Below are 26,798 nucleotides of genomic sequence, written 5' to 3' on the forward strand. Positions count from 1 at the left end.
TAGGGAATAAGGAACTGAAGCTAATATTTAACTTATCAAAGCTCACATCTGTCAATTCAACTCATTAAGTACACATGGTATAACAGACGGAAAGGAAACCTTTTGTTTCTCCCAGTCTCATTAGGATGGGACTTGAGAATCTTTTTTCAGTTATCCATCAGTAAAAACTAAAACAGTCTGTTTCATATCTTAACATTTACCAACAATAAGGCAATGACACCTTGGCGTATTTTAGCAACATTCAAACACAAAAATGGTATCAGAGATTTATCAATTGTGGCACATGTGCTTGACATATAACCCATAGTTATACTTTTGCATGATGCCATATGGTGAAATTCTACAGTCAGCAGTACTGGAATGTCTCTTAAAAGAGCTGTAAAGATATCTGAATTTGAAAGTAATATATGTCTAGCAGATTTATTTGTGATGCTATGATGAGGTATATGTAAAATAAACAGAAGTGTCAACTGAAGTAAAACCAAGATGACAACGGAATAACAAGGATGTCGTCAAGAGATTCATACAAATAATCACCAGATATTTTAATTCATGATTGGTTCTCTTAATGTATTAAGGCAAAAATAAATATCACACAAAATACACGTGATTTTCAATATATTGAGCCATATGCTACATGAATATGCTTTCTTTCTTATATCAAACTCATTGTTGTACAAAATGAGGCAAGTAACAAAACAGAATTTTCATGTTTGTTTATTTTCTGTCTAACATTCTCTAATGATATCAGGGATCAAACAATGTGAGGTCTTCCATGGTCCTTGACAAATCTAAATCAGTGTCTCTTCTTTTCAATTTATTTTCTAGATATTTACAGTTTGAAGTCGCTGTATCTAATATGTCTCTCTTTTTGTCACAGCATAGTGCATAGACAACAGTGAGAGACATGTCCTCACAGTTTGTTGAGTAAATCTTAGGAAAATGTCTGTAAAGTTGATGTAACAATGTTTTCTTCTTTTCCTCTTCAGCACACTGACATTTGCATATTAAGACACCTGAAATAAAATTAAAACAATATCATTAGCAGTCTGATTACTATATCATACTGATGATTTTTAGTGAGGTGAATTCTATTAATTATACACTGTATATAACGAGGTTCACAATGAAGTGCTACTGTCCCCACTAAACACATACTGGAAATATGTATACATGGACACTTGACATAAACACTTTATCATATACTGTATGAACAATAGATTTATCACATACCAAAGTTGTTAAAAGTTTTAGATAAATGAAGCAAGAATTCATAAATAGTACTATCAAAAATCTTTAATTCCTTTCCTACAATATCACAGGTTGTGGAAAGTTCACCAGAAAGAAATCTAACAAAAGTTCCTGATACATACCATTTGGTGATAGCAACTTTTTAACATCTGATAAAAACGATTCCTGAAGGAAACTCTCCATTGTAAGTGATGACTTGAGATAATCAAGATCTATAACAACAGCATCAAGTAATAACCCTGAAAAGAAAACATTTGACAACAATTACAAGACTTGTCAATACAAAAGGCACTTTATAAATTTATAACAAAAAATCTGTATTGTAACAACATTATCAGTAAATGTGGATGATCTCTTATGAGGGGGGGATTTTCATATTTGATCAAAAAGGTACATTAAGCCTTGTAACTGCCCGAATAGGCATAAATGTGATGAATAATGTAACGGAAAGAGAAACCTTCTATTTTTTCTGATAGATAATTTCAATGAGTCATACCCAAATGCTTAACATCAGAAAAATATCCATAGTATCTGCATGGTAAAATGTCATCTCAATGTTCAAGGTATCTTTATGGTTACATCACACGTTAATCAGTAATTCAGTCATTATTCTTTTAATTTACCAGTACATTTCCCAGCTTTAAACAAAATATTATTTGAGAGATAAATGGTTAACACATGATCTATATGTAGACAAAGTGACTCTCAATGCTGGTTTCCCAGTTGTCATTAGTCATATATTTTTTAGATTGAGAAAAAGCCCTGAACCAAAATAGGTTCTCCAGCATGGTCAAAGGGCAAACCTCTTTCTCTTCAAATGTATAGTATAGAGCACAACATAAATCATAACTAAGGCTATCATATATTTGTCATTTGTTTTGATATTGTTTTTATATTTGTTGATATTGTGACTTAAAGAAATGAGAGTTATCCCCCTTAGAGAAAGGACATGCTGTGAAATTTTTAAAGTAAAAATTCCCCAAATCAGGCCTTACCTATGTTTATGTATAGAGTAAAATATACAAATAGCAATATGGATTACAAATAAACAAGCTAAGAAGATGAATGATGTACCTTGCCCTTCACTACTGCTGACAAATTTGGCAGGGTTATCACTATAACCTTGCATGTTGCTATCCGGTGAAAAGTCAAACCAGTCTGTGGCTACCTGCTGAATTACTGAATCAGGAAACACTACTGTCAGCTCCATCTGTAATGATCAACATCCCAACATAAATCAACTATCACATGTACCACAATATAAGGAAAATGATTATAACTGAGGTAAAGTATCACAAAAAATTTGAAGCCTTCAATCTACACACCAACATTAACAAGAAACTCCAACTAAACCTTACCTGATCATGCATATCTACAAGATGTTTAATTTGTAGTTTACAGCTTGCAATGCTATCATCTTATTACATTAACAAAATAGGAAATAACCATCATGTTATTATAAAAATATGTACAAATTTGCGAATTGCAAGTCGGTTTTAAAGACTCCGTTATACAAACAGTTTCAGTAGGTTGAACTGTAAGTGTGGGAAGTTGTGAGGTATAACGTTTTTTTCAGTAGGTTGAACTGTAAGTGTGGGAAGTTGTGAGGTATAACAATTTTTTCAGCAGGCTGTACTGTAAGTATAGGAAGTTGTGGGGTTCACTGTTTCTTTTTCAGTAGGTTGTATATTGTATTGGCAGGAAGCTTTGGGGTATACAACTACAGTGGTTACACTGTACCTTTGAGAACTTGTGAGGCATATAATTACAGAAGTTACCTGTGGAAAGTTGTGATGTAACAATGTAGGAAGTCCTCCATTCCTTCCCTCTATCACTAAAACTTTGGAATCTGATAAATTGCACTCTAAAAGAAGAAAAAAACAGAAATGGTTCAATTTTTGAAATATATTGGTCTTAATTCACAAAAGTAAGAACCCAGGAACACTTTATTATGCAGTCACAGGAATGCAGACTTATGATACAAGATCTTAGACTATTTTCAGTTCATATAAAATTGGTTAACGAGTCTTAGAAATTTTTACTTTGAACTCTCTGGTGTAGTAGAAAATCTCAGTTGAACTGGAAACCAATGTAAGATTCTGGTTAGAGTAACATAAAACACTTCTACAAACATATGTGATAAAAAGATTAATTCTTAGATTTGATATCACATCCTTCATCAGCCCTTTACCAGATATCAAATTTCAACACTTCTGCCTCATTGGACTGTAATCTTGGTCTCAAACTGAGTAAGTGTATGACAGCAATATGCTCTAAATATTCAGTATTGTAAATAAGTGTTTAACTACATGTTAAATTTAGATATTCAAGGTCATCCATTACATAGCTTATATTGTACCTCTGAAAAAGACCTGTTACAATATAACCATTGTAGCATGGTATTCATTCAAGATATCAATAAAACAAACTATAGATAACTTACCTTTAGCCTGATCAGTCTGCCCCGTTACAAATGACAGACCGGCCACCATGGTTGTCAGATAATCACCGTCCAAATATGATTTGTCCAAAATTAATTTTTCAGTCTCTTTTGTTTTGTGCTTTCCTTTTTTCTGCTTCTTCTCTTTAATTAAAAACAAAAAAAACAAATATATCATGATTTTATAAAGATTTTAAGCTTGCCTGCTCAAATAACATTAACGAAAGGGTTAAAGGGATTGAGTGCACAACAGATGCACCTCAATACATATTAATTGTTTGAAGGGAATTTGCTGGGAGAGCTCTTGTCTACTCAACACATCTGAATGTTTTACAATAACATCAGTAATAATATCTTAAGAAATGGTCTATGGAATAATAATGGTTATCTGATCCCTTAAGAAAACATAAAGAAAATACTTGTTAACAAAATTTTAATACGAACTTAAAATTGATGAAGTGAATATGTGAGCAAAATTAAGAATAAAATAAATACACGTATTTACACGGAGTCCCTTCAACAAGAGGCCTCATGGGACAGCATTGCTCAACGATGATATTCAATGCTTTTCACAAATACATTAATATTTCACATCATTGACATTTTCAAAACATTAGTTTTTCAAAAGAAATTGTATGAAGGATTTAACATATTTGACCTTTGTGACCTTGAGTACTGCTGGTTCCTGGCTCACACCCAGAAACAAACTAGCAAATTATCAAGGTTCTAAGCCTCTTGGTTTATCAGTAGAAGGTGCCAGTAGGTTTTACTATAGTTTCCACAAATTTGACCCCTGTGACCTTGAATACAGGTCAACATTATTTCTTTTTGAAAACTTTTTAAGACTTCATCCAAAGAACCTACCAACTAAATATCATAATTCTAGGATTTCTGGTTGATCAGAAGAATACATTTGAATGATTTAATAAATGTGAACTTTGTGACAATGAATGTTCCTTAAAGTGATTTTTTGTAAACTGTGTTGGGCTTCATCTCAAAAACCTGTCAGCTGGATAACATGCTTCTAGATCCCTTGGTTAGTCAGAAGTTGTTATCAAAGATCCTAACAAATTTAACCATTATAACATGAAAATATGTCAAGATCATTTCTTTACACAACATTTGTCTGCCTTCATCAAAGGAACTACCATCTGAATACCATGTCTATATATATTCCTGTCAGTCATAAGAAGCTGTTTGAAACTATTTGACAAATTTGACCCCTGTGACCTTGAATATGGATAAAGTTTATTATTTTCTCAAACTTTCTAGGGTGTCATGCCTTCACCCCAAAAATCTACAATGACAATTAAATACTATGATTCTAGGCCTTAAGGGAAATAAGAAGGATTTGTCTGAATGTTTTCGTGAACTTAACCCGTTTGACCTTGAATATTGCTCTAGGTCATTTCTTACACAGATTCCTTTTCCAAGGAACCTATCATTACCTCTGAGCTAAAAAATACTAGAACAAAAAGACCAGGAGTTTCAAAAAGGCAAGCATCTTTTGTCTAACAAATAACACATATCAAGTAAATCTTTGTCAGTTCAGTAAGTAATGTCAATGAACAAACTTTACATTGAACAGAGAACTGAAAAAATGAACAATGATGTTATATCATGTACTGAAAATTACACAACAAAATAACTGCCTCTGTTTGATTTTGTTCTTCATGTTTTTACTTTAAAACCTGTCTTAATGTAGTTTTTCTGAGTTATGTTACAGAAAGTATTTAAAATTTGTTTTCATTTAAAAACATATTTCATAAAACTTGGCTCAAAGTTTTAATATTTGTTCCGAAAGACTCATGAAAATAAAACCTTCATTAAATCTCAAATGAAAAACTAATTCAAGATTCTATATGTATATTTAAACTGTATTAAATACCTCGTTGCATATTAAGGATAGCCTCACAATAAGGAAGACCTTCAGTGAACACAAGTCTCCGTCTATATTGCCCTGGATCTGTGACAATGTCCTCAACCACCAGCTCCCCCAAGGTAGGACTGTTACCTTGAAATCTGACAGTTCTGCTACCCTTCTGATCACCTAGTGACAAGAATGGCACCTGGAACAAGACGTGCTGAATATTGTTAACCAATGATAAAAATATGCTACAGAAAACAAAGTTAACACGTAACTGATAAAGTAAGCCATATATAATGTAGGATCACCCATTAAAATTATCTTCGTTTGCTGTAACCTGACCAAGAGGTGTTCAATGTGGGCAGGTTGGAACAGTTAAGATTTTTATTGATTTCTTCTCTTTCTTTTTCTTATTTCACAGTGAATGTATAGAATGCATATGGTTTTGCCATCAGACTGAGTCTAAAATACTTCGTAGAATTATTTCTGAAAGTTTTTCTTGTTTCATTCAATTGTTTATCAATGGATATAACATTCACGCTCATGAAAAAAAATACTGGTGTCAATACAAGACAGTATTGCAGAGGCTTCCTTAGAGGCAAGGGCACAGTGATGAGATGTCAAGGTTTTATCTAATATCTTATTGTGAAAAAAAATCAGATAGGTCTTGGAATAAATTGTAAGCTGAGCGAATTTGGTTGGAGCTGTTTGTTAGGAAGGAACTCCAAATTGGCTAACGAATTAACCAACCTAAGCATGGACCTGGTACAATTCAATTTCATTTAAAACCAAACTTTTCTTGCCTCTGAATGCATCACATTTGTGATATTCTCATCCAACTGTTTATAGTGAAGTGGTTAAACGGTACATCGGAGATAGTTTGTCAGTATTTCTATGTGCCTGGTCACCGTGTGTGTGCACATGATAGAGGATACCTTTGTTGCCACAAATTTACCAATATCGGAATTGTGAAATCATTCTTATCTAGATTCAATTCATTATCTTTAATTAAGCTAATTTTCAATTTTGATACACTACAACTTCAAATTAATTTCAAAGCCATGACTGTTATGCCAAATTAGTGTACTTTAGGAAAAATATTGAAATACCCAAGACTATTGTTTTATATTTTTTCATATATGTGAATCATGGTCCACACAGTATTAAAGAACAATTTCACGCATTTCAGCACCAACTTGTGCTTATCTCATTCTACTGATCATGCATGTTTCTGATTATCCAGTTCACTTACTATGCTATGGTGTCTCAGAAAAGGCTGAATGAAAATGCATCCAAAACAATTGCACTCTTTATATTTCAAATAGGAAAAAATGTAAATCCATATGGAATAACTGTGCAAAGTTATTTTCTATTATATCTAAGTATTATCCTATATGGACTTAAAAAGGCACAGATTTATCAGTTTATTATTTGTCACATTACATTATGTAGGTCAATTATGAGGCCAACATGAATCTGCTGCCAAAACATTTTAACTCACAAAGGCTCCAAAGTTATGGAGCAAGCCTTTCTCCTTTTGACAGACACAGACATTGCATTAATCTATACAATTTAAAACAAGATTCTGAATTTTCATGTGATTATGGTTTAGAGACAGTGCGTAAACTGTTTCACAAAATTCAACTGAATGAATCTCAAGTAAAGTGAAGAAATACATTTTGTTCTTTGAGACAATATTTGAATTTCACCCTTGACTAATTTCACTGTTTGTAGCTAATCTAGAGATTCCTATAAAACATGTTATGAATTGGAAAATATCTATAATCAACCAACATTTGGTGTACCACAACAAAACCTGATAACCTTTTCTTATTAAGTATACATGTTCAACATTGTATGTAACTTGAATTTTCTTTTATTTCTCATTCATGTAAATTGGTGTGTCAATACCTGTGATACTGAGCCAGAATACCTGTGATACTGAGCAAGAATACCTGTGATACTGAGCCAGAATACCTGTGATACTGAGCCAGAATACCTGTGATACTGAGCAGGAATACCTGTGATACTGAGCAAGAATACCTGTGATACTGAGCCAGAATACCTGTGATACTGAGCCAGAATACTTGTGATACTGAGCAAGAATACCTGTGATACTGAGCCAGAACACCTGTGATACTGGAAATGAATACCTGTGATACTGAGCAAGAATACCTGTGATACTCAACAAGAATACATTACGTGCCTGTGATCTTGACCAAATAAACACCTTAACCTGTGATCTACTCCAATATTGCTAGAGTTTTAAATTCTTAAAATGCTATATTTGACAATGTTATGAAAATGTTCGAAAAAAATTCATGATTTATGGTGATAGATCATGCAAAATTTTGCTTTGTTCTTCCCAAATCTTATAAGGGTTATACTCAAGAGAAGTACACAAGCAATGGAAAAATATTGAAATTGTTGATGCTAAAAACCAAATTCATTTGGAACATTTAGAAGAACATTTAGATGGGATAAGGAATACCTAAACTGTAAGTACACATATTTGTATCAAGTTTTAAAGAGATATTCCGTCCAAGTTGCAACATTTATAGCTATTCTGTACCAGAATTGTTTATAATGACCTTTGGTACTATTAGTAGCATCAAAATATATCTCCTTGGACAGGCGAAATCGTTGGGAATACTCCCTGGCAATCTGTTTAAATATAGCGCATTGGAAAATCTAGAACTTGTATGGATATCCATTTAAGTCATAGATAGATAATTGAATCTTTCTTCCAGTCTCAATTTCTAGGCAGAAGGAGGCAAATGTGCTTGGGAAATAAGAGGTTGCAGTCAGCACAGTAAAGTTAGATAACAAATCAGGTGACCAGCAGCCGCTTATGTTATAGAAGTACCTGTAATCCTAATTTGAAGTTGGGTGGCGCCAGTTCAAGAACATGAGGAGATAACTCTGACTTGATAGTATCCAGTGTTTCGTAAGTATGAGCTCGGTTGAGTGTGACCACCACTAGTCTACAAAATCCAGCTGATTTTGACAACTGTTGTCTGCCTTCATCTGTACTGAACATCCACTCTGTTTCCCTGTTCAACAAATATCTCAATAAAACTTTCATTGTTACCTTAATAACTTGAATAAATAGAAAATTAGTGATAAAAGTTGAGTGGATGGGGAATTATTATAGAGAAGTTCCATTTGTCCGGTCTTTGTAACAGATAAATATTCCGTAAAACTTTTCACTGCATTCTCTTCTACAGATGGGTGAGAAAAAGACAGTTTTAAAATTAAATAGGTATGAATCAATCCAACAGACTGGAGGCGGGTTCTTCAAAGATTTATTATAGGTAGTCGGTCTACCGGTTTCGCCCTTCTAATTGGGCTTCATCAGGACAACATTACCTTGAGAAATATCCCTAAAGTATACTTAGGACGGGCAAATTTACATTGTTACTTATGACGTGATTAATTACGATCGTTAACTCTATAAATTATTATGAACATATAATGTCTGTCAGTATCCTTCACAGTTATATCTGTACAATTATAAACAATAAAGTTAGTATGAGCGATTAACTCAGTTCATTGATTCTCATCTAAGCACAGCGTTGACATGGATTCTGACTGGTACTTCAATTCCCGGTAATTCACGCGCTTCTCATCTTCCACTTCGGATGAATTGGGGGTCGAGGCCGTGCTATCTGAATCGCTTAAAGCCAAGTCCTGCTTCAATAAATCAATGGCTTCCTCCAATACTGGTCTCATCGGGGGGCCACTGATGTTGATTTTGGTTGCTGGCCGTATTCTAAATTTAGCGTTCTCCAGTTGTTTTTTGGTGAGTACTTCGAACGGTCTTTTGCTGTCTGGTTTGACCACTTCCTGTCTAACTTTATCCTCGTAAACCTCAGGTTCGACGACGTAACCTGGATGGAAATTCTTCATATGTCTCTTGTAATCACCATCTCTGCCAAATGTTTTTTTGCATATTTTACATTTGTACCAGGTTTTGATGGCCACGTGGGCCACATTAACATGTCTTCTTAAATTCCTTATGGAGGCATAAGATTTACCACATAGAATACACGGTATTCTTATGGATCTGGTGGGTTTGGTTTTGGTTACCTGCTTCTGTGGAATTTTCTTGAGGTTCGGCATTATGATATCAAGTTTAGGCTTTCCGGCTGTCGTGTACGTAAGATCCTAATCCAGCTTTCTTCAGTCCGTAGACGGCAGTTGATGTTGTTGACGTCGGTCACTATGCCGGTAACTATAACGTCATCGGCATTGTGTATCCAGGCGGAAGGCGAATAACCTGCAGACCTCTATTAAATACAACAGCGGCATTGGCTCTATCCTTTACTCATTTTAAAATTAAAGAAACTGTTGTGAATAAAAGAACTTACCTGCCCTCAGGTACGATGAATATACCAAATTTGTTGGTAAATTTCTGGTCACCGCTGTCTACTATGAAAAGAGTGTAACGTGGCGCAACAGACACTTCACTGTACAGACTGAATGACACCTGTTCTCCTACCATTTCTCTACGAAAATAAAAATGTAACTCATATACTCTTTAACACAAAACTCATTTCTGATATGGGCATATTTATATATTTTTGAACCACTTCAATGCTGCAAAATGCAGCTGAAATTCAACGTTATTTTATGGCATGTACAAGAATTATGTACAAGGTATGCCAACAAAGTATCAATACAATAAACAAGATCCTGAAAGATTTTTAACAACAAAACTGGGCAGGCCCACTCACAGAAATATTGAAATACAGTTAATACTTGTGTGGGATACAATTTAATAAATTCTAAGAAAATCCAGTAGTAGAATAGCACCACGTTGATCATACAGGCCTATACATTTTTGCTGTTCTATCTCAGATAAAAATGCTACACAAAAGCTATGGGAGTGCTATGGTTTCACCATGGCAATGGTACACGAACGGTAAGGTAGTATGATGCCAATGGTACGACAGTATGACGGAAGTGGTATGGAAGTGCTATGGATGACATTTTAAAAACGATTAACGTAACTGATCATATATCCAAATATTAATTTATAATTAAGTTGCCTGAGATACCCGTTTTTACAGTACCAAGTTCATGTTGTCGATGGTTTGGTCATGTAAATGCTCCTGGGCATATATGCTGTACAGATACATGTACCTTACATATCAGACAATGATTATCTCAGCTGACTTGCATTGAATAATCAATCTGTTCATCTCTGACCAATAATTATACACATATCAGCTATTATTTTATGAACTATCATGCTACAACAGAAACATGTCTTAACGGATATGACACACAACTGATAGGGTAATGTTATCTAATCAATGTAATTAGCAATTTTATATATACATGTAGACCCTGCTGAACAACTTCCTTCAGAATAAATGATATTTTATGGATTTGATAAATTGTTTTTGTTTCATAAATTGTACTATCCAAGAAATAATAAAAAATGTTTTTTGAGTACGAAGCCATAGTGATATGGTAGAACCTTGGAAATTGTCTGAAAATGCTTTAGGAATGATATGGAAGCACTGCTATAGAATGACGCAAATGCTGCAATGGTACTACAAACATGGTATGGAAATGTAAGGCTGAAACTGGAACAGAAAGCATAGACATGTATATACATGTGTTACTGTAATTAGTCTAATGACAAGTCATAAATCTAATTACCTTTTCTTAATCTGTTGTCTCATAATAGCATAATACTGCATCTCTTTCAGGACTGTGTGCATCTTCTCTGTGGAATCCATTCGTTCTATCTTGTCATCACTAGAACCCACCTCTAGGATCTGTAGCCACAGATGTACATGGATCAGTACACAACATCAATGCTGACAACAATACATACCAACAGCCATGTCTAAACATTGGAGTTCACGATAGAAATTCTTTTAAATGTAAATGATAGAAATTTCTATAGCTTACATACCTGTTTCATATTTGGTAGCTTCTTGAATTTCGTAAAGACCGCAGCAAATACAGGCATGTTGAATTCTTTCTCTTTATTTTCTGAATCTTCGGTGTTTACCTTGTGTACCCGTACTGGCCATCCTCTAGAAAGTCATATCATATAGTTCTTTATAGTGACATATACATTGCAAACATACAAATACAGAAACAGGGAGGTGATCACTGTAAAAAGTACCAAGGTATGACCTCAAAATACAGCTACCACTTATTACAAGAGATATAAAATGTTATAAACAATCAAACACTGTCAATCTTTTTTCAGTAGGCCACAGATATATACAGAGGTGTGACTCTTATTATTCTTTCAGTCGTGTTTACCCTTAAATTCTCAAAACTGGCTGGTCATAAAGTTTCTAAAAATTCTACTTGCTTATTATTAGAAAAAGATAAAATTGAATCTAATACCCACCATCTATTTCACAACTGTGCCTAAACTTCTGTCCCAACAACAAAACATACAATTTTGTGTAAATGCAATTTTACCAACAATAGGCTTTACAAGTGAATATTAATGAACAATAGAATTATAGAAAAGTGTTTATTGTTGTTTATAATGATATAACTGTTCATGTTTTGTTGATAATAAAAAGGCACATCTACTCACATAACTTCTGTGTGTACAATGTCACAAAATGTATGTTTTTACAGAATGAAATGCTCAATTAAACCGACAAATATGAAACAATTATAACTGTTCATGTTTTGTTGTAATAGGCACATCTGATAACTTCTGTGTACAATGTAAATGTATACAGAATTATGGATATAATTTTAACTGTTCATGTTTTGTTGTAATAGGCACATCTGATAATAAGCCCATCCATGTATTTTACAGATCAGTTACACCAACTAGAACTATCATCCTGAGGATAATTAATATCTCTCACAGATACAAAGTCCTCTATATAACTTTCATGTGCCAGTAGTTAATTAATTTTTATCATTCCCTAATAACTCTATTTACAAAATTAAGTGAAAATCAGACAATATCAAAATTTCAACCAATCAGAGGACACCACTTAGCTTAGCATGGTTGTCATGGCAATGGAACACAGAGATATTTGGCATCCCCTTATACCCCTATATACAAAAATGGATGAAGTTTGTCTAAAGACAGATGGATAAGGTGTTTCCAGGATACCACCACCAACCCCTTCCTCTCCAACTTTGTTTTGGGGGTACAATAAGTACCTCTATCATGTCCCCTCCTCTCTAACTACTCTGACTCAAGGAATGTTACTTAAGTTCCAACAGTGTCAAAACTTCAATGAAATAGCAGATCTAAATTTTGATGAAGATCATTATTATACTCATATATCCATATCACAATTTAAAATTGAATTGTTTTGGGTTTTGTTTTTTTTCAAATTTCAAATAGGTTTAACAATTTTATGATAAAGTGAAAAAAAAAAATGTTTTAACCTTCTCTGGTAAATTTCTTTGGATTAACTAATATTTCTTAGCATCTGAGTTTCAATACTAACATGAGTGGGAAGAACTGAAGGACTTTGTTCATGATATGATCCTGTAGAAGAGAGATACACATGTATCGTCCTCCTTGTTTTAGAACACGTCCAATTTCTGTAAACATGGCATCAATATCAGCCACCACCTCTTTACTGTCATCCACCATCAGAGCATCAAGTGTCCCTTTGTCTAGAACCACCCCAAACTCACCATCTGAAAAATTTGTCTGAAGAAAAAATAATTAGTCATTACTTTTGTATGACAGCCTAAAATAAATTCTAGCAAACAAAAATATCTGTAAGAGATGTAAAAGACTAATATAGTTCGTCTAATGCATACTGCATAAACTTATTAAAACTAGATTACTATTTAATAAGCATTTTTTCTTGATAATGAAACTGTCACTTGAAAGGATTGCTATAAGTTTATTGTAAAATAAATCTGACATTGCATTTCTCTGGTTCATGATGTTTTTTTACAATCATAAGATCACTTGTTTACCTTCTTGACATCCATTTTGATAAATTTCATATCAGGACGGCACTTCTTGTTTTTATCAGTCATCTGACGAATGACTGTGTCGCTGATGTCAATGTTGATGATGTTGTGGTAGCCAACATCATAGAGATTTTCACTGAGCTGAGAGTTACCACATCCTACCATGAGTATCTTATCTGTCGGCTTGATGTACTTGTGTAGAATTCCACACAATTCGGGGTATTCACCATACCTACAACAGACCAACGACATGGGAACAACAAGGCAGTATCAGGACAGCAACCCTGACAATACAAAAAGCTCAGACAGTTTCATTGAAAACATCAATACTACAGTTCCCACCGTAGTAAGGCCATGCAGAAATCCAGAATTAAAATTCAGGTATGGAAATGAGCTTTTCACAAGACAATAACATTAAACTTGATCACATTTCTAGTGCAACTGCAGTACATGTAGAGGAGATATGCACGTATCGATTATCGAGATACATCCAGCATTAACTTTTCCAGCAAAAGTAACTTTTATTCAAGAATAGAAGCATTCTAAACAAAATATACACTATGTATGAACTGATAATCTATAACTTAAAATCAATTACATTGTATGTGCAAAATGAACATATATATTAGGCAGTATATGAAAAGTACAGATGTGAGAATCATACCATTCAAAGGCTTTTGTTCCTCTTTTCTGGAAGAACTGATCCCAATATTGAGGGGAGTGAAATTCACTGTGGTTCCTTGGTAAGAGATCCATGCCAGGTATTCCTTACAGGTTACAACATTCGTCTTAACCTGTGTTATCATTCATCAAATAGGAGAGGTCACATCGCTATACACAGAGAAAAAAAACCATATAAATTATATGATATCAGCCAATAAAATATGTTAACGTCTTCAAATTAATTGATGAGGACAAACAGGTTTGACAGCATGAATTGTAAATCTCAGGCCTAAGCGAGACAGACCTACAGATACAAGCGAAAGATGAGATTCGTGGAAAAGTTCAATAAGACATATGCATTCTGGCCATTTATACCACTGTATCCTCCAATTGGCAGCACCATTGTTGGATTGTGCTTGCCACATATATTTCTGTTGTATTCGGCAGTGCGAAAACATCTGTATTTTAGCATGAGTGTGAATTTGATAATGTTGTAGGAAAAAATAGAATACAGGTCAGTGTCTTAAAATATAAGCTGCATTTTGGCGAGGGTGAAAAAGACAAATGTGGCACTTAAATTTTAAGACGATGACCACTAGGAACTATAACTTCCCCTGTCAATACACTAATGATATTTAATGGGTATATAAGTTAAACGTGTGTTTTAATAGTAAATCCAGACATCCCTGCATATACAATTGCAGACCTAAATGTAATTACTGATAACATGAACATACTGAAGATTCCAACATTCACATCATGTAAAAGGACAATCACAAACACACGATCGGTGTGCCAGTGAAGTTGATAAAGGAAACATCACAATGCATCATAATCATCAAAACGGTTGTCAACTTCCATAAAATCAATACAAAGTTTTAAGATTCTTATAATATTCTTACCAAACAGCATGTGTACAAAATGTTTAAGCGTTTAAAAGATGACGATTTCCTCGGTGCGTTCGCTTTTGCTATGAGTGTCCGATTGCAAATTTTAAAATGTAGCTTGAATATCATTGTATGCTGATGTAATAAAATTGAAATCATTATGTTTTGATAGCTTTATTTCACCAGTAAATTAACGAAAACTCGTGCCTTTTTTCAGCGGTGTTACAACAGAAATTAAACAATTCCGGAATTATTATCATTTCGTTTTGTGATCGTTCACTTGTCACATCCGGTCGACCACGTGGTTTAAAGAAAAACTGTAAACAACATCATTACTACTTAAGTCCATTTTATTTCTAAGAAGATGGGAAGCTCGAGTAAAGTAAGTTCTTTTCCCTCATTTGTTTTATTGTAAGTATTGACAAATGTTCCTTCATTCTTAGAGCACGCATGGTTAATACACCCGTTACATGGACCACAGGAATCGGACGTTCTGTCTATGTGAAAAATACTTTATGTACAATGGTTTTTACTTCAGTAGTATATAGCTATGTTTCACATATAGAATACCGAGAGCTCTCACAATGCCCCTGTGAACCAGATGATAATCTAATTAATTAAACTAAAAAACCCTAAATCACAAGTCAACCTGAGAGATATAACCAGTCTGATAACAGACTGACGGTATACACTGTCGCGTGCAAAACGTATTTGCCGAATAGTCAATGTAAAATGAAATGTTTCCCAATTGTATTGTAATTGTTTATGCAATTTCTATTTAACATGAATTGACGAAAATCATCATACATGCGGCATATTAATGTGTATTAGTTCTCTCTAGTACAGATTAATCAGCTAAAAAAACATGTGCATGTGTAATATTGTATGTTGTTTATTGTGGATAAATGATTTCAAATACTACCCATAATGTGGACATATGCATACAATGACTTTTATACTGCCCTAGTAAAAAGGTTCTGACTATCAGGGTTTTGACTATCTAGTCAGAACCCTTTGAACTATTACTGTCCAAACACTGTCACAATTAAGACTTCAATTTTGATTTCCAAGATAGATTTTCTTGAACCACTTATGATACAGAGTACATGCAGTGTGTATTTACAAGCCGTTTTTAGTCTCGGAATCCTTAATACTGTGACCGAGACTGAGTCAAATAGCTCAATGACAAAGCAGCACTGGCTTTAACCATATATGTATAATATGAATGTATTGTATGCTCAGATTTTTACACCTGGATGAAGTAATGCAGCAAAGATGTAGATGAAATGTCCACTTGTCCTAATTAATCATTTTAAGATTGTATAGAAATTAGGGTTGATTTGATAGGCATTACTGTTCCAAGCTTGGTTCCTCATTAGTATTTACACAGTGATGCTGGAGTATTTACTAGTTTGATTAATCATTAACTTTATTGGTTATGCATCATTTTCAATCTAGGAGAAAAAGAGACGAAAGAAGCAAAAGGTTAAAACTGCAGAGAAAAAGAAGAACCTCCAGATGAAGTTGGCAAGGATAGAAAATGTAGAGATGTTAACTAAAGATCAAGTGAAGAACATTCTGTGAGTGTGATAACAAATTAAAAAAAAATGTCCCTGCTTGCTGTTAGGATGTTTACACGGGTGTTTGGAAATGCTTATAGCAAACCTGAAATACACTTATGTAGCCTGAGATTACTGTCACACAATACATTTTGGACCGATGTCGATGTCAGAGAGCTGTCTATCAAAATCTATCAACAAACTTTGAATCTTGACTCTATAAAAAAAGCTTTCAATTTTATTGTAGTTTATATTACAAGAGAATCTCTCTTTCCACAAAATATACAAAGAACTGGAGAACAGATAAAAAAAGCTTAGCATAATCAACATACAGTGAATACCATTCTTAAACATATATACACACATGTGCAGCTTTCCAGTCTTACAAATAGATAGATTATACCCTTATTTCACATTCATGTACCAGGTTAATGTTTTTTAAATTAACAGATTTATGCCAACAAGGATGCATGCATGCACATTGGCCCAAACACTAAGCAAAAAGTCACATTTTTTACCATAAATTTCATCTCAAAATAATAACAACTGTGTACTGTGTATGATTGATCTTGGTTATCTCACTGTTTTTATTTACCAACACTGTATCATTCACTTGAACTCAGTAAAGATCTAGAGCAGTTACTGGATGTAGCAATTACACTTGGGCACTAATTAGTGTCATACAGGGGACACTTATCTGAGATATACCACAGATTTTGGTTAATGAAATTTTGATCTTGGCAAAAACAATATCATAATAACCAATATCTATGTTGGATGATATTATAAAAATTCATTTTAGGTAAAATTCAGTATATGGAAAAAATATTATAATGTGTGAGATATGATATCTGATATTATAATAAGTTGGCTCAACTGTAATTTCAAAACAATAGAACCATATTCTCAAACTGATGTTAATTCTATACAACTGTTTAAAATTGTAAATGTTGTAATCTATTACCTCGCTCTTTTTCATCATACTTTTTTAATTCTTTAATCAATGTTGCTTTACTGAAACCCAAACCCTACGGATAAAATACCAAAATGGAAAGTTTATTGCATTTTCAAAGGTAGTGACTCCATTCTAAGAAACAAACAACTTTATATAGGTTGCTTGACATTCCAGACACAAAGAATGCTTTAGTGTTACTTAACTCTGTATATAGAAAGCAGATTATATAATGTAGGACAGAAGTTGACACTATTTTCCTACATTACACAGTGTACACACCACCTGTGCATCTAAAGTGACGGGAAAGAGGAGACGAAGAGTGACAAAGCGACTGAAACATCTTGCCAAGAAAGCAACCGAATCACAAGATGGTATTTTGAAAATTAATCTTTGTCAATTGCTGCTATAGATTTTTTAATAATGAAATATATCACTATAGATTTCTTGATTATTAATTATGTCATTTTGGAACCCTTAATGATAGTGTTCTCCAGTACTCCTGAGTTAGGGTACACCCCTTCCACCCTAATTGATGAAATTGAAGACTTGAACACAAACGTGAGTCTTCTGTGATTGTACTATAGAGACATGTACTAGTCTGAATCTCATGGGACATTATCATTAAACCTCCCCCTCCTCTGCAACAAAGATATAAAGTGAAAGTTTACTGCAATCATGCTAGATGTCTGTCATCTAGAAACCTTGTCCTGATAAACATGGGAACCAGTTCCAATGTATGAAGATGTGCATGCTACATTTTTCTAAAATTTTTGGTGCCATGGTAACCTGGTCGTTATACATAATGAGTTGGTTTTTATATAAAGATATGTTCAGCTTATGCTTTAATTTTCTTTTGCAGTTGACATGGAAACAGTTGATGAAAAGAAACAGAAAAAAATGAAAGGGAAACCAGCTACAGCTGTAGAGGAGGTGAATACAGGCCAGAGTATGGATACAGAAGACAACTGAGGCTTCAGTCACGGTTTTGAAGCAGACTTGTTTGAACTCTCAAGATTATGTGTGAAATGATGAGATTTCAGGTTTTTCACTTGAAAATCAGATTGATGGTTTAATACATTAAGATCATAGTTGATGGAAAATAAATATATGATACATCCTTGTAATTTCTTACGTTATGAAAACATGTTGTAGTTCAGATTCTTAACCTGTACAACACTTTACATTACAAGTGTTCAAATCATCAATGCTATAAGGTAGACAATTTGGTAATTCAGCTGACCTTCCAATCAACTGGTGTCATATGTGTTTGATATTTGGTTTTGTAACTTGTATGTATGCATAGCTTGGCATATGCTTTCCCAATATATCCACAATGTATTTGATACATTGTTGTTAAACTGTATCTTTATTATTGTTTTAATAAAATCAAGTTATAACACAATCATATGTTGAGCAGTATTGTTTTGTTAAAAATTTTATTAAATGCATTTGTCTCCTAACAACAGTATTTTCTTGAATGATTTTTCATATATATATAGTGTATGATTGGTTCATGTTAGCTCCAGGGAGGTAGCCCCAAAGAAATGACTTCAACTCATATTTATGATTACAGGGGTCAAAATTATAGAGAACACTTCAACAACTTCTTTTGATAAACCAAATTAAATCCTAAAATCAAGATACATGTACTAGTATTTAGTTTGTACAATGTAGATTCAATTGACATTTCCCAACTAAATTTGCAAAATGACAGATTTTTGAAAATACTGAACTTAAAAGGTATAGCAAGCATGAAGCCTGACAAAAGTTTCCTAATAGAAGTGACCTTGACCCATATTGATGGTCAGAAGGGGTCAAATGTGCCTACTAGAAAAGAATTCCTGTCATAGATACTTGTAAATGCTTAGTCGTGTTATTAACTTGCTAGTTCTTGAAATTGTTGTGAATAAGAATTGGATAAGCCCACATAGAATGGATGATGCAAATGTATTCATGAAAGACATTAAAGATAAGGTGGTCCATGGAGCCTTTCCTTGAGTTTGACATGCTTAATTTTCAAAAACAACCTTCAGTGTACACTTACTGTGTATATACCCATATTACAAAAGTAATGATAAAATACATTGTGTGTGTTTTTTTGGGTCATCTAACCCGCAAGGTCATGACCTATAGCCATCATGCTTTGTCCGTTGGGCGCGTTCTGCAAACTTTCGACATTTCAAACTTCTTCTCAATTTCACTGATGGGATTGAGCTCAAACTTGCATGAAATGGTCCTGACCAAGTGTTGTTAGTTTTTTGATATGTCTGAAATCCAAGATGGCTCCCATCTTGAAAAACATTTTAAACTTCTCTAGTTCCACTGGTGCCATTGAGGTAAACATTGATGGGAATGTTAAGGAAAGGTAGCCAAGAAAGTGTGGTTAATATGGCAGCCAAGGAGGCCATTTCATAACATGATTGTGCATTCATGGTTTTCCTGTGCAACATCTATTTCAAACTTCTCAATTTTCACACGGTGGATTGAGCTCTGACTTTACTGTCAAAAAATAGGTAAAACCTGGTACAGTTACCTAATCCTCACTAAAACAACCATTTGCTTTCATTCAAAGTAGAAAGATTTCATTCAAAGTAGAAAAATAACCCTGCTTAAAGTTTTTGTGGTCAGATAATCGTTAAGGCCCATGGGCCTATTGTTCACATTTTTTTGAGGCATTCAGTGCTGTACCAATAATTTCATGGATTTTTATTCGCTCTCCTGATCTGAAGGGCCATTGATCTTTTGCCATACCGTGTTGTCTATCCTTCCCCAACATCTGTCAACTTCTCCTAAAAATCCCTACTAGTCATTGATGATTTAGTAGTGTTTAGGGTTTCAGCCTCCTGGGGAGGGAAGGGTGGTCCCAACAGAGGAAATGGAACCAAATCTTGAAAATCATTTCTTATCTGTGAGAGTTCCTGCATTCTATCCTAAGTTGGTTTGAGGTATGCTTGGGTGAAGTGGATCAATTTTGTAAAAATGGTGGATAAAAAGGGGAAGGCCCAATGAGGTAATAGAGCAAGTTTTTTTTTAAAAATCCTTCCGTTGGAATAGTTCAATTTTGCCCAAAGTTGATCAGAAGCATACTTTGGTGAAAAGAACTTGATTTTGTATTAATGGTACAACTGAAATCCTTTGGGGCAGAGGGATTAGGAAATAGATACAAGTCTAAAATACTTTTACTTTAGTTTCAATGAAGCAATTTCAGCAAACTAAACCAAGTGAATGGTTCAGCCTTTATGGGCTTCATGTTGAAGTAAAGTTTGTTACCTATTTGTTTAACATCATTCATTCTTATGTGACTATTTTTTTTATAGTAAATGGAGCTTGTCACATTGTAATGTATATAAATGTATCATACACTTTTACTGTAAATATACATAATTCAACAAAATCCAATTTTAAAGCAAAATTGATTTTTGGCAAATTAGCACAACAATAAATTGATGCATCAACAATGGGTGATATATGAATAGTATTCAAAAATTGCATTTAGTGAAATCCTATTACATTGTAGGGCAATATTTTCAGCATGAAAGGTATTGAAATAAGATTAAGTTGAAAATGTATACATTTAACAGTACAGACCATGGGACACAGAATTTGTCCCTGTGACAGGAAAGGACACAATGTGGCAATATTTCTTTTCATCATTTATTTCCAGGGTAATAAAATCATACATGTACAAGTACTAAGTACCATACATGTATGTAAATGAATGGAAATGATACAAATGTTATGGCCACATCATGGAAACACCAATCAATCCAAGGACTGGTTGAGTTCCTAGATTGTTATTGTCACTGTCACAGGTTTTCTCAAGACAATCTAAATTCCTTGACTAGAATAGGAGTTATTCTCAAATATCTTTACTAAAGGTTTGAAAAATGGGTACATTTTGTATAGCATATCTGGAACTGTTTTTAGATATCTGTTAGACATTTTGATGAAGTTCTGACCATACCTGATTAAGAAGTTAAGCACGTCTTAGCTGAATGAATGTAAAACAGGTTTCTGTTACAAATGACTAGCTAGTGAGCAATAAATCAGACACCTGCATCACATTGACTGCAGATCAGTGACCTCACTAACTGCAATGATATACATAATTACTGAAAATTAAAACTAAAAGTTTACACACTTCCCTAAAACTCATTTATTGCAGATGACCAATGCAAATGTTAATGATCAAATAGTATAATTATTTAGAAGCCCAACAATAATACATAACCATTCTGATTGCAGATTGAACGATTAATTATAGAAACAATTTTTCCTGATTCATTAGTCTTATTACAAAATCTTTTTTTGCATTAAAGTCTCTGGCAATGAAGAACCACTTGACACAAAAATAATTAATGGTCAGACTTCAGGACCATTCAATGTTCAGTTTGTTACAATGACCGTGGTATGTCCTCCACTGGTTGTAGCTACTCAATAAAATTTACTGCACAAACAGGTGAGATCAAAATCCTGCAACAAGTCGACCCTTTTTCTTTGCCCTTTTTAATTTTTTGTCCTTCTTTTGCTGTTTTCTCTCTTGAATATTTTGTGTACGTTTTTCGATTTTTGCATCCATCCTCTTTTTCACCTGTTCTTCTCGCTGAGACCACTGCTTTTGTTTTTGTTTTTTCATTTTTTCTTTCCTTTTCATTGACTTCTTTACAAGAGCAGGGTCATCTTTGACCTTTTGCCCTTGGGTTCTATACATGGCACTCTCCCATGCCATCTTGGTCTCCATGTCTTTTCCTTTCTCTGCATCTTTTTCCTTCACTTTGTCAACTCGTTCCTGTCGCTTTTCGATTTTTTCAAGAAGTCTTTTATAGTCCTTTCCCAACAGGTTACTTTTACCCCTATCTTTCCCTGCTGCTTCTGTAAAGTCAAATTTGCTAAACACCAGCTTTCCTTCTTTGTTGTAGACAGGTTTGGCTGGTTTAGATTTCGGACTCCCTACAACCCCATTTACCACTTCCTCTTGTTTCACTGCCAGGTTTCCTTTGTTTTTATTTTGTTTTTCAAACTTTTTTCTCAGTTTATTTTTCAGAAGGCTCTCTTTTCTCTTCAATTTCTTCTTTTCTTTCTGTTCATCAACACTAAGTCCTCTTTTACCTAAAAATGAAACAAGAAATTAGTTCAATGAAAGTAAACTAAAACATTACAATGACTTCCATGGAATAGTTTGGTATACAGTAACCACTAATTCTAATAAGCATACTTCAAAACTTTTAATCAAGTAAAGTATGTAATCTTAAAATTGTACAAAATTTTTGTTAAAAAAGTGAGAAAAATGAAATGTTATGCAATGACTTCAGATGGTTGACATTATAACATAGAAGTATTTTGCTTATGTTTCTCTGCAGATGTTTAAGATGTGTATGTACAAAATGCATGCCGCTGCTTGCAACCAAAGAAAATAACATTGATATTCTGATCAAGTGCACTGTATGAGAAAATAGAGTATTTCTTTAAGTGTACAAGAAAAGTTAATTTTGGAAAAAACAAATTAACAATCACAAAAGACCTGCATCCTCTCTTCATTCAACATAAATGGACTATATCAAGATTTTTGCCCTAATTTGCAATGTAACATGATCAATTAATTTATACAGAAGACTAGGTACACACCTTGTAGCTCCTCTATCCTTGCCCGAAGCTTCTGTTGCAGTTCTTCCTGCCGTGGGGTGATTACGTTTACCAGACGAGCATCAGTTTTTATCTTTCTCTGCTTACTCATCTTGGAGTTTTTGTGCTTCTGTTTTTCTTTCAGTTTGCTGCCTGTTAGATAAAAAGAAACCACTAAGTGACATGATACTAAATTATTCAATTATAAGATAAAAGACACTTAACATGATGTCATTATTTTCACATATTAAGGTAGGTATTCAAATGTATTAAAAGGACAGAATAATGACCCATTATGACTAATTATAATTGTTCTACCTCAACTGATGCAATTTTTCATAATAGATCATTTATGTAACTGTTTTCTTTTGTTATAACTAAAACAATCTTTTCTCTACTCATTTGAGGCAGGACCCTTTTTTTATCTCATTTTGGGGACAAAACTGATCAGTTGTGAAGGAAATTCTTAGGTGTAAACTATACATTTTGGGAATTTGGGCATATTTTACAATTATATAGTAACACATTGATGAGGTAAAACCATGATATCATCACACCAGCTAAGAACAATATCGGCCAAGGACATTTTGGGAATGGGGCCCATATTTGGCCCCACAAACCCTTGACAAATGTTATCCTAAGCACACTAAAAAGACACCAATTGTCATTACTTCTTGCTATGTTGGGCATTTTAGATTAATGTTATAAGAAATCAATTACAACAGCAATAACATTCACTTTCTATGAATACACTTTTCACCCACGTATATAATTCGTTTTATGTCTACCTAAAAAATTATTCATTAAAGATTTTAACATATTTCCCATCATTAGTTAATATGAAATACATTTAATCGAAACACCCTTGTATGTACCTATGTAACATTGTGCCTAAATAATTCAGATTTTAGAAATTTCATTCATATTTAAATCTGCAATGAATCATCAAAGTCACTAATGATCTAGTTTGAAGAAGAGAAACTTTATCAGTAGTTTTCAGAAGGAAAATCAATGGTGAGTACATTAAAATAGTATATTGACTTTGTTATTTATATAACAGTAACAATGTTGTTATACTGATGATATATACATGTATATACAGGCTTGAAGAAAGAAAGATATTTCAATGTAAATGACAGTTATTGATACACTTAAGAGGTCATCAATGTAAAAGTAAGGATTTATCTATAAATAAAACATGGACACACCATCCTAAAACATTAGCCATTTTTTATAGAACTTCATTGGAAAAGGATAAGCCTTTTACTGGTACCGCTATATCAGTCGGCTATGGGTTGACAGACAGTTCTGATCACCAGAAAAAATTCAGTTATCTTGTGATAATCATTTATTGCCCGACAGTCAGTCGTAGTTGTGGTGTTGTCATTAAAATTGTGTCCGTGTCATACTTACCTGGCTCTTCATTTTCCTGTTCTGGTTCCTGTTGCTTTTGTGATGACAACTTTTTAAATTTTTGGTTCCTTTCTGAATACAAATATATAAAAAATACAAATCAGTCTTTTAAACTCACAATGACTATGAATTGTAGATAGAATTAATATCTCTTGTTTACCTCATATCATTACATTTGTAACATTGTCATTAACTGAAAGGTAAGTTACTGCAGTATATACAATGGATAATATAAGATATACAGAAATTAATCAAAAAAAAACCCTTTCAAGACTTAATTTCCTATCATCAGTAACAGAAACAACATATTAAACACTGGTTTACATGCATACATTCAACTTCCTCTTTCCTATTGTATTACAGTAGTCTTTCCCATTTTTTTTCTGGAGATTCCCAAAAGCTGGAGACTAAACACTACAAAGCAAGGCATGTCTTTGGGTTTTGGGTATTAATGTAAAAGCAGAGAAAACACATTCCTGCAGAACACCCTAACTGGAATCAAGTTTTTGGAATAATTCTCTTCTCTATGATCAAATAAGCCAAAGAAGCGTGATCTATCATCCCCATATTGTAGTTACCACTATAAACTACACACTATTTTTCACCACTTACACTTCATGTATCTAGATAAAATACATCAGATATAAGAATTAGCAAACTTTATAAGCACCTTGTTTTTTACTTGTTTGTGTCATTTGATATTCATCTGATGAATCAGATTCTTCAAGGTCCATTGAATCTGTGCTGAACACTGAACGGTCAATTGTTGCTAATTGTGCTTTGAAAAAGCTGAGATCCATTTTTATTGAGGAATGTTCATCATGAGTATCAGATGCCATGGCTTCCATTTTCATCTGCATGTTAAACTGTCAGTTTGAAGGGTTGTGTCATTCACTAGGAGTTAGTTCTGAAAATCTATAAAATTGAAGACTAATTTTATATCATTGTTAAAGCATCATTAAAAACTACAAGATATGGAAAAAAATGAATTTCCCCATTGTGTTACAAAATGAAGTGAGTACCTCATAATTGTTTGTTATAAAAGATTTTAACTAAGGGATTTCTGACACAAATTTTCACACTGTTTATCCTATCAAGAGACCAGGATCAGTGCACTGCCAATCAATCTATCTATTTTCTATATAGACCTATATATTGTCCATAATATATCATCAACCTATATGTATCTGACATAATACTTCATTTGCACCTAGACATATGCAGTAGATGTATTTTCCAAAATTTTAGATTTCATTAAAGTAAACTGTATTTATTAATAACACATGCATGGGTTAAAAAGCAGAACAAAATTTCAGTTATAAACTATTAAGACGACATTAACATTTATGGTACTTCTTTCATTGCTAAAATAGCAGTAACCATATATATTAGATATATAGATAATGGCACAGTTATTTCAGTGGTGCAATAACTGTATTTCATTTGTATTCGAAACGTTATTCTTGCATGTGAACGTGTTCACCAGTTGCTGTCCAGGTTGTAAATTTACAAAACAGCCATTCGTTTGTCGCTAACGTTTTTTTTTTCAACAAGTGCCATTAATTCTTACCCGTATTATATTTAGCGTTATCTTTTATCCATTGTGTCTATCAGTTATGATATTAAATCTTCAGCTTTTAGCAGCCTTTTCACGTGTTGCAGAAATTTCGGATCCACTTCCGGTTTTTCTAATAATGAAACCGAAGAAGCGGAAAACAAAATACGGAAATACATCTGACTGAAAATAGAGGAATATCAAAGGCTGTCGTTGACTTATATTTTTTATGCCTCCTGATCGAAAGATGATTTAAACCCTGAATTACATACATAGAGCACCATTTCCTATATGTACATGTCCGAATGGGAGATATTTGAACATTTTCACAAGTTAATGTATCTGATCATTGTTCCTTCATGAACATTTTTGTAAGGTTTAAATGACATGAGAAATTCAAAAGACGAATAAAGAAGAAAAAAAAACGATAATGATATCCCCCCTTAATATCAGAGGTTTATCTATATTAGAGGCAATGGGAAATTATTATGTCATTTTTGTGTCCCATCTAAATGTTTTCATGTTTCAAATTGAAATGTAAAACTTCGATAAATAATATGATAGGTGTTTCTTTTGTACTAAGGACCAATTCGGCCTTAGCAACTGTAAAATATGTATATATTTCGTCAAACGTAGAGACTTAAGTTGAAT

General features: G+C 33.4%; 3 protein-coding genes across 3 annotated transcripts; 1 reads left to right on the plus strand and 2 right to left on the minus strand.

The window, feature by feature from the left end:
- Positions 1-701: 701 nt before the first annotated feature.
- Positions 702-15,079, minus strand: LOC132544651 (eEF1A lysine and N-terminal methyltransferase-like). Its single transcript, XM_060208275.1, has 14 exons — positions 15,059-15,079; positions 14,158-14,324; positions 13,497-13,725; positions 13,013-13,221; positions 11,488-11,611; positions 11,229-11,347; positions 9,929-10,066; positions 8,425-8,611; positions 5,580-5,760; positions 3,695-3,835; positions 3,030-3,115; positions 2,326-2,461; positions 1,374-1,490; positions 702-1,016 (listed from the first exon to the last, which is right to left on the minus strand). The coding sequence occupies exons 2-14, from the start codon at positions 14,247-14,249 to the stop codon at positions 748-750; spliced, it is 2,028 nt and encodes a 675-aa protein (XP_060064258.1). The 5' UTR covers positions 14,250-14,324; positions 15,059-15,079; the 3' UTR covers positions 702-747.
- A 257-nt stretch (positions 15,080-15,336) lies between these two features.
- On the plus strand, positions 15,337-18,956 carry LOC132544690 (uncharacterized). Its single transcript, XM_060208322.1, has 4 exons — positions 15,337-15,425; positions 16,502-16,623; positions 17,828-17,928; positions 18,417-18,956. The coding sequence occupies exons 1-4, from the start codon at positions 15,408-15,410 to the stop codon at positions 18,524-18,526; spliced, it is 351 nt and encodes a 116-aa protein (XP_060064305.1). The 5' UTR covers positions 15,337-15,407; the 3' UTR covers positions 18,527-18,956.
- A 2,739-nt stretch (positions 18,957-21,695) lies between these two features.
- Positions 21,696-26,249, minus strand: LOC132544686 (surfeit locus protein 6 homolog). The gene is made up of 5 exons (XM_060208309.1): positions 26,163-26,249; positions 25,263-25,507; positions 24,593-24,664; positions 23,183-23,332; positions 21,696-22,666 (listed from the first exon to the last, which is right to left on the minus strand). Exons 2-5 carry the CDS (start codon positions 25,450-25,452, stop codon positions 22,023-22,025), a joined length of 1,056 nt encoding a protein of 351 aa, XP_060064292.1. The 5' UTR covers positions 25,453-25,507; positions 26,163-26,249; the 3' UTR covers positions 21,696-22,022.
- Positions 26,250-26,798: the final 549 nt, after the last annotated feature.

This window comes from Ylistrum balloti, unplaced genomic scaffold (assembly GCF_031769215.1).
Source record: "Ylistrum balloti isolate Yb309-2 unplaced genomic scaffold, AGI_CSIRO_Ybal_v1 Utg369806, whole genome shotgun sequence".
Taxonomy (NCBI): domain Eukaryota; kingdom Metazoa; phylum Mollusca; class Bivalvia; order Pectinida; family Pectinidae; genus Ylistrum; species Ylistrum balloti.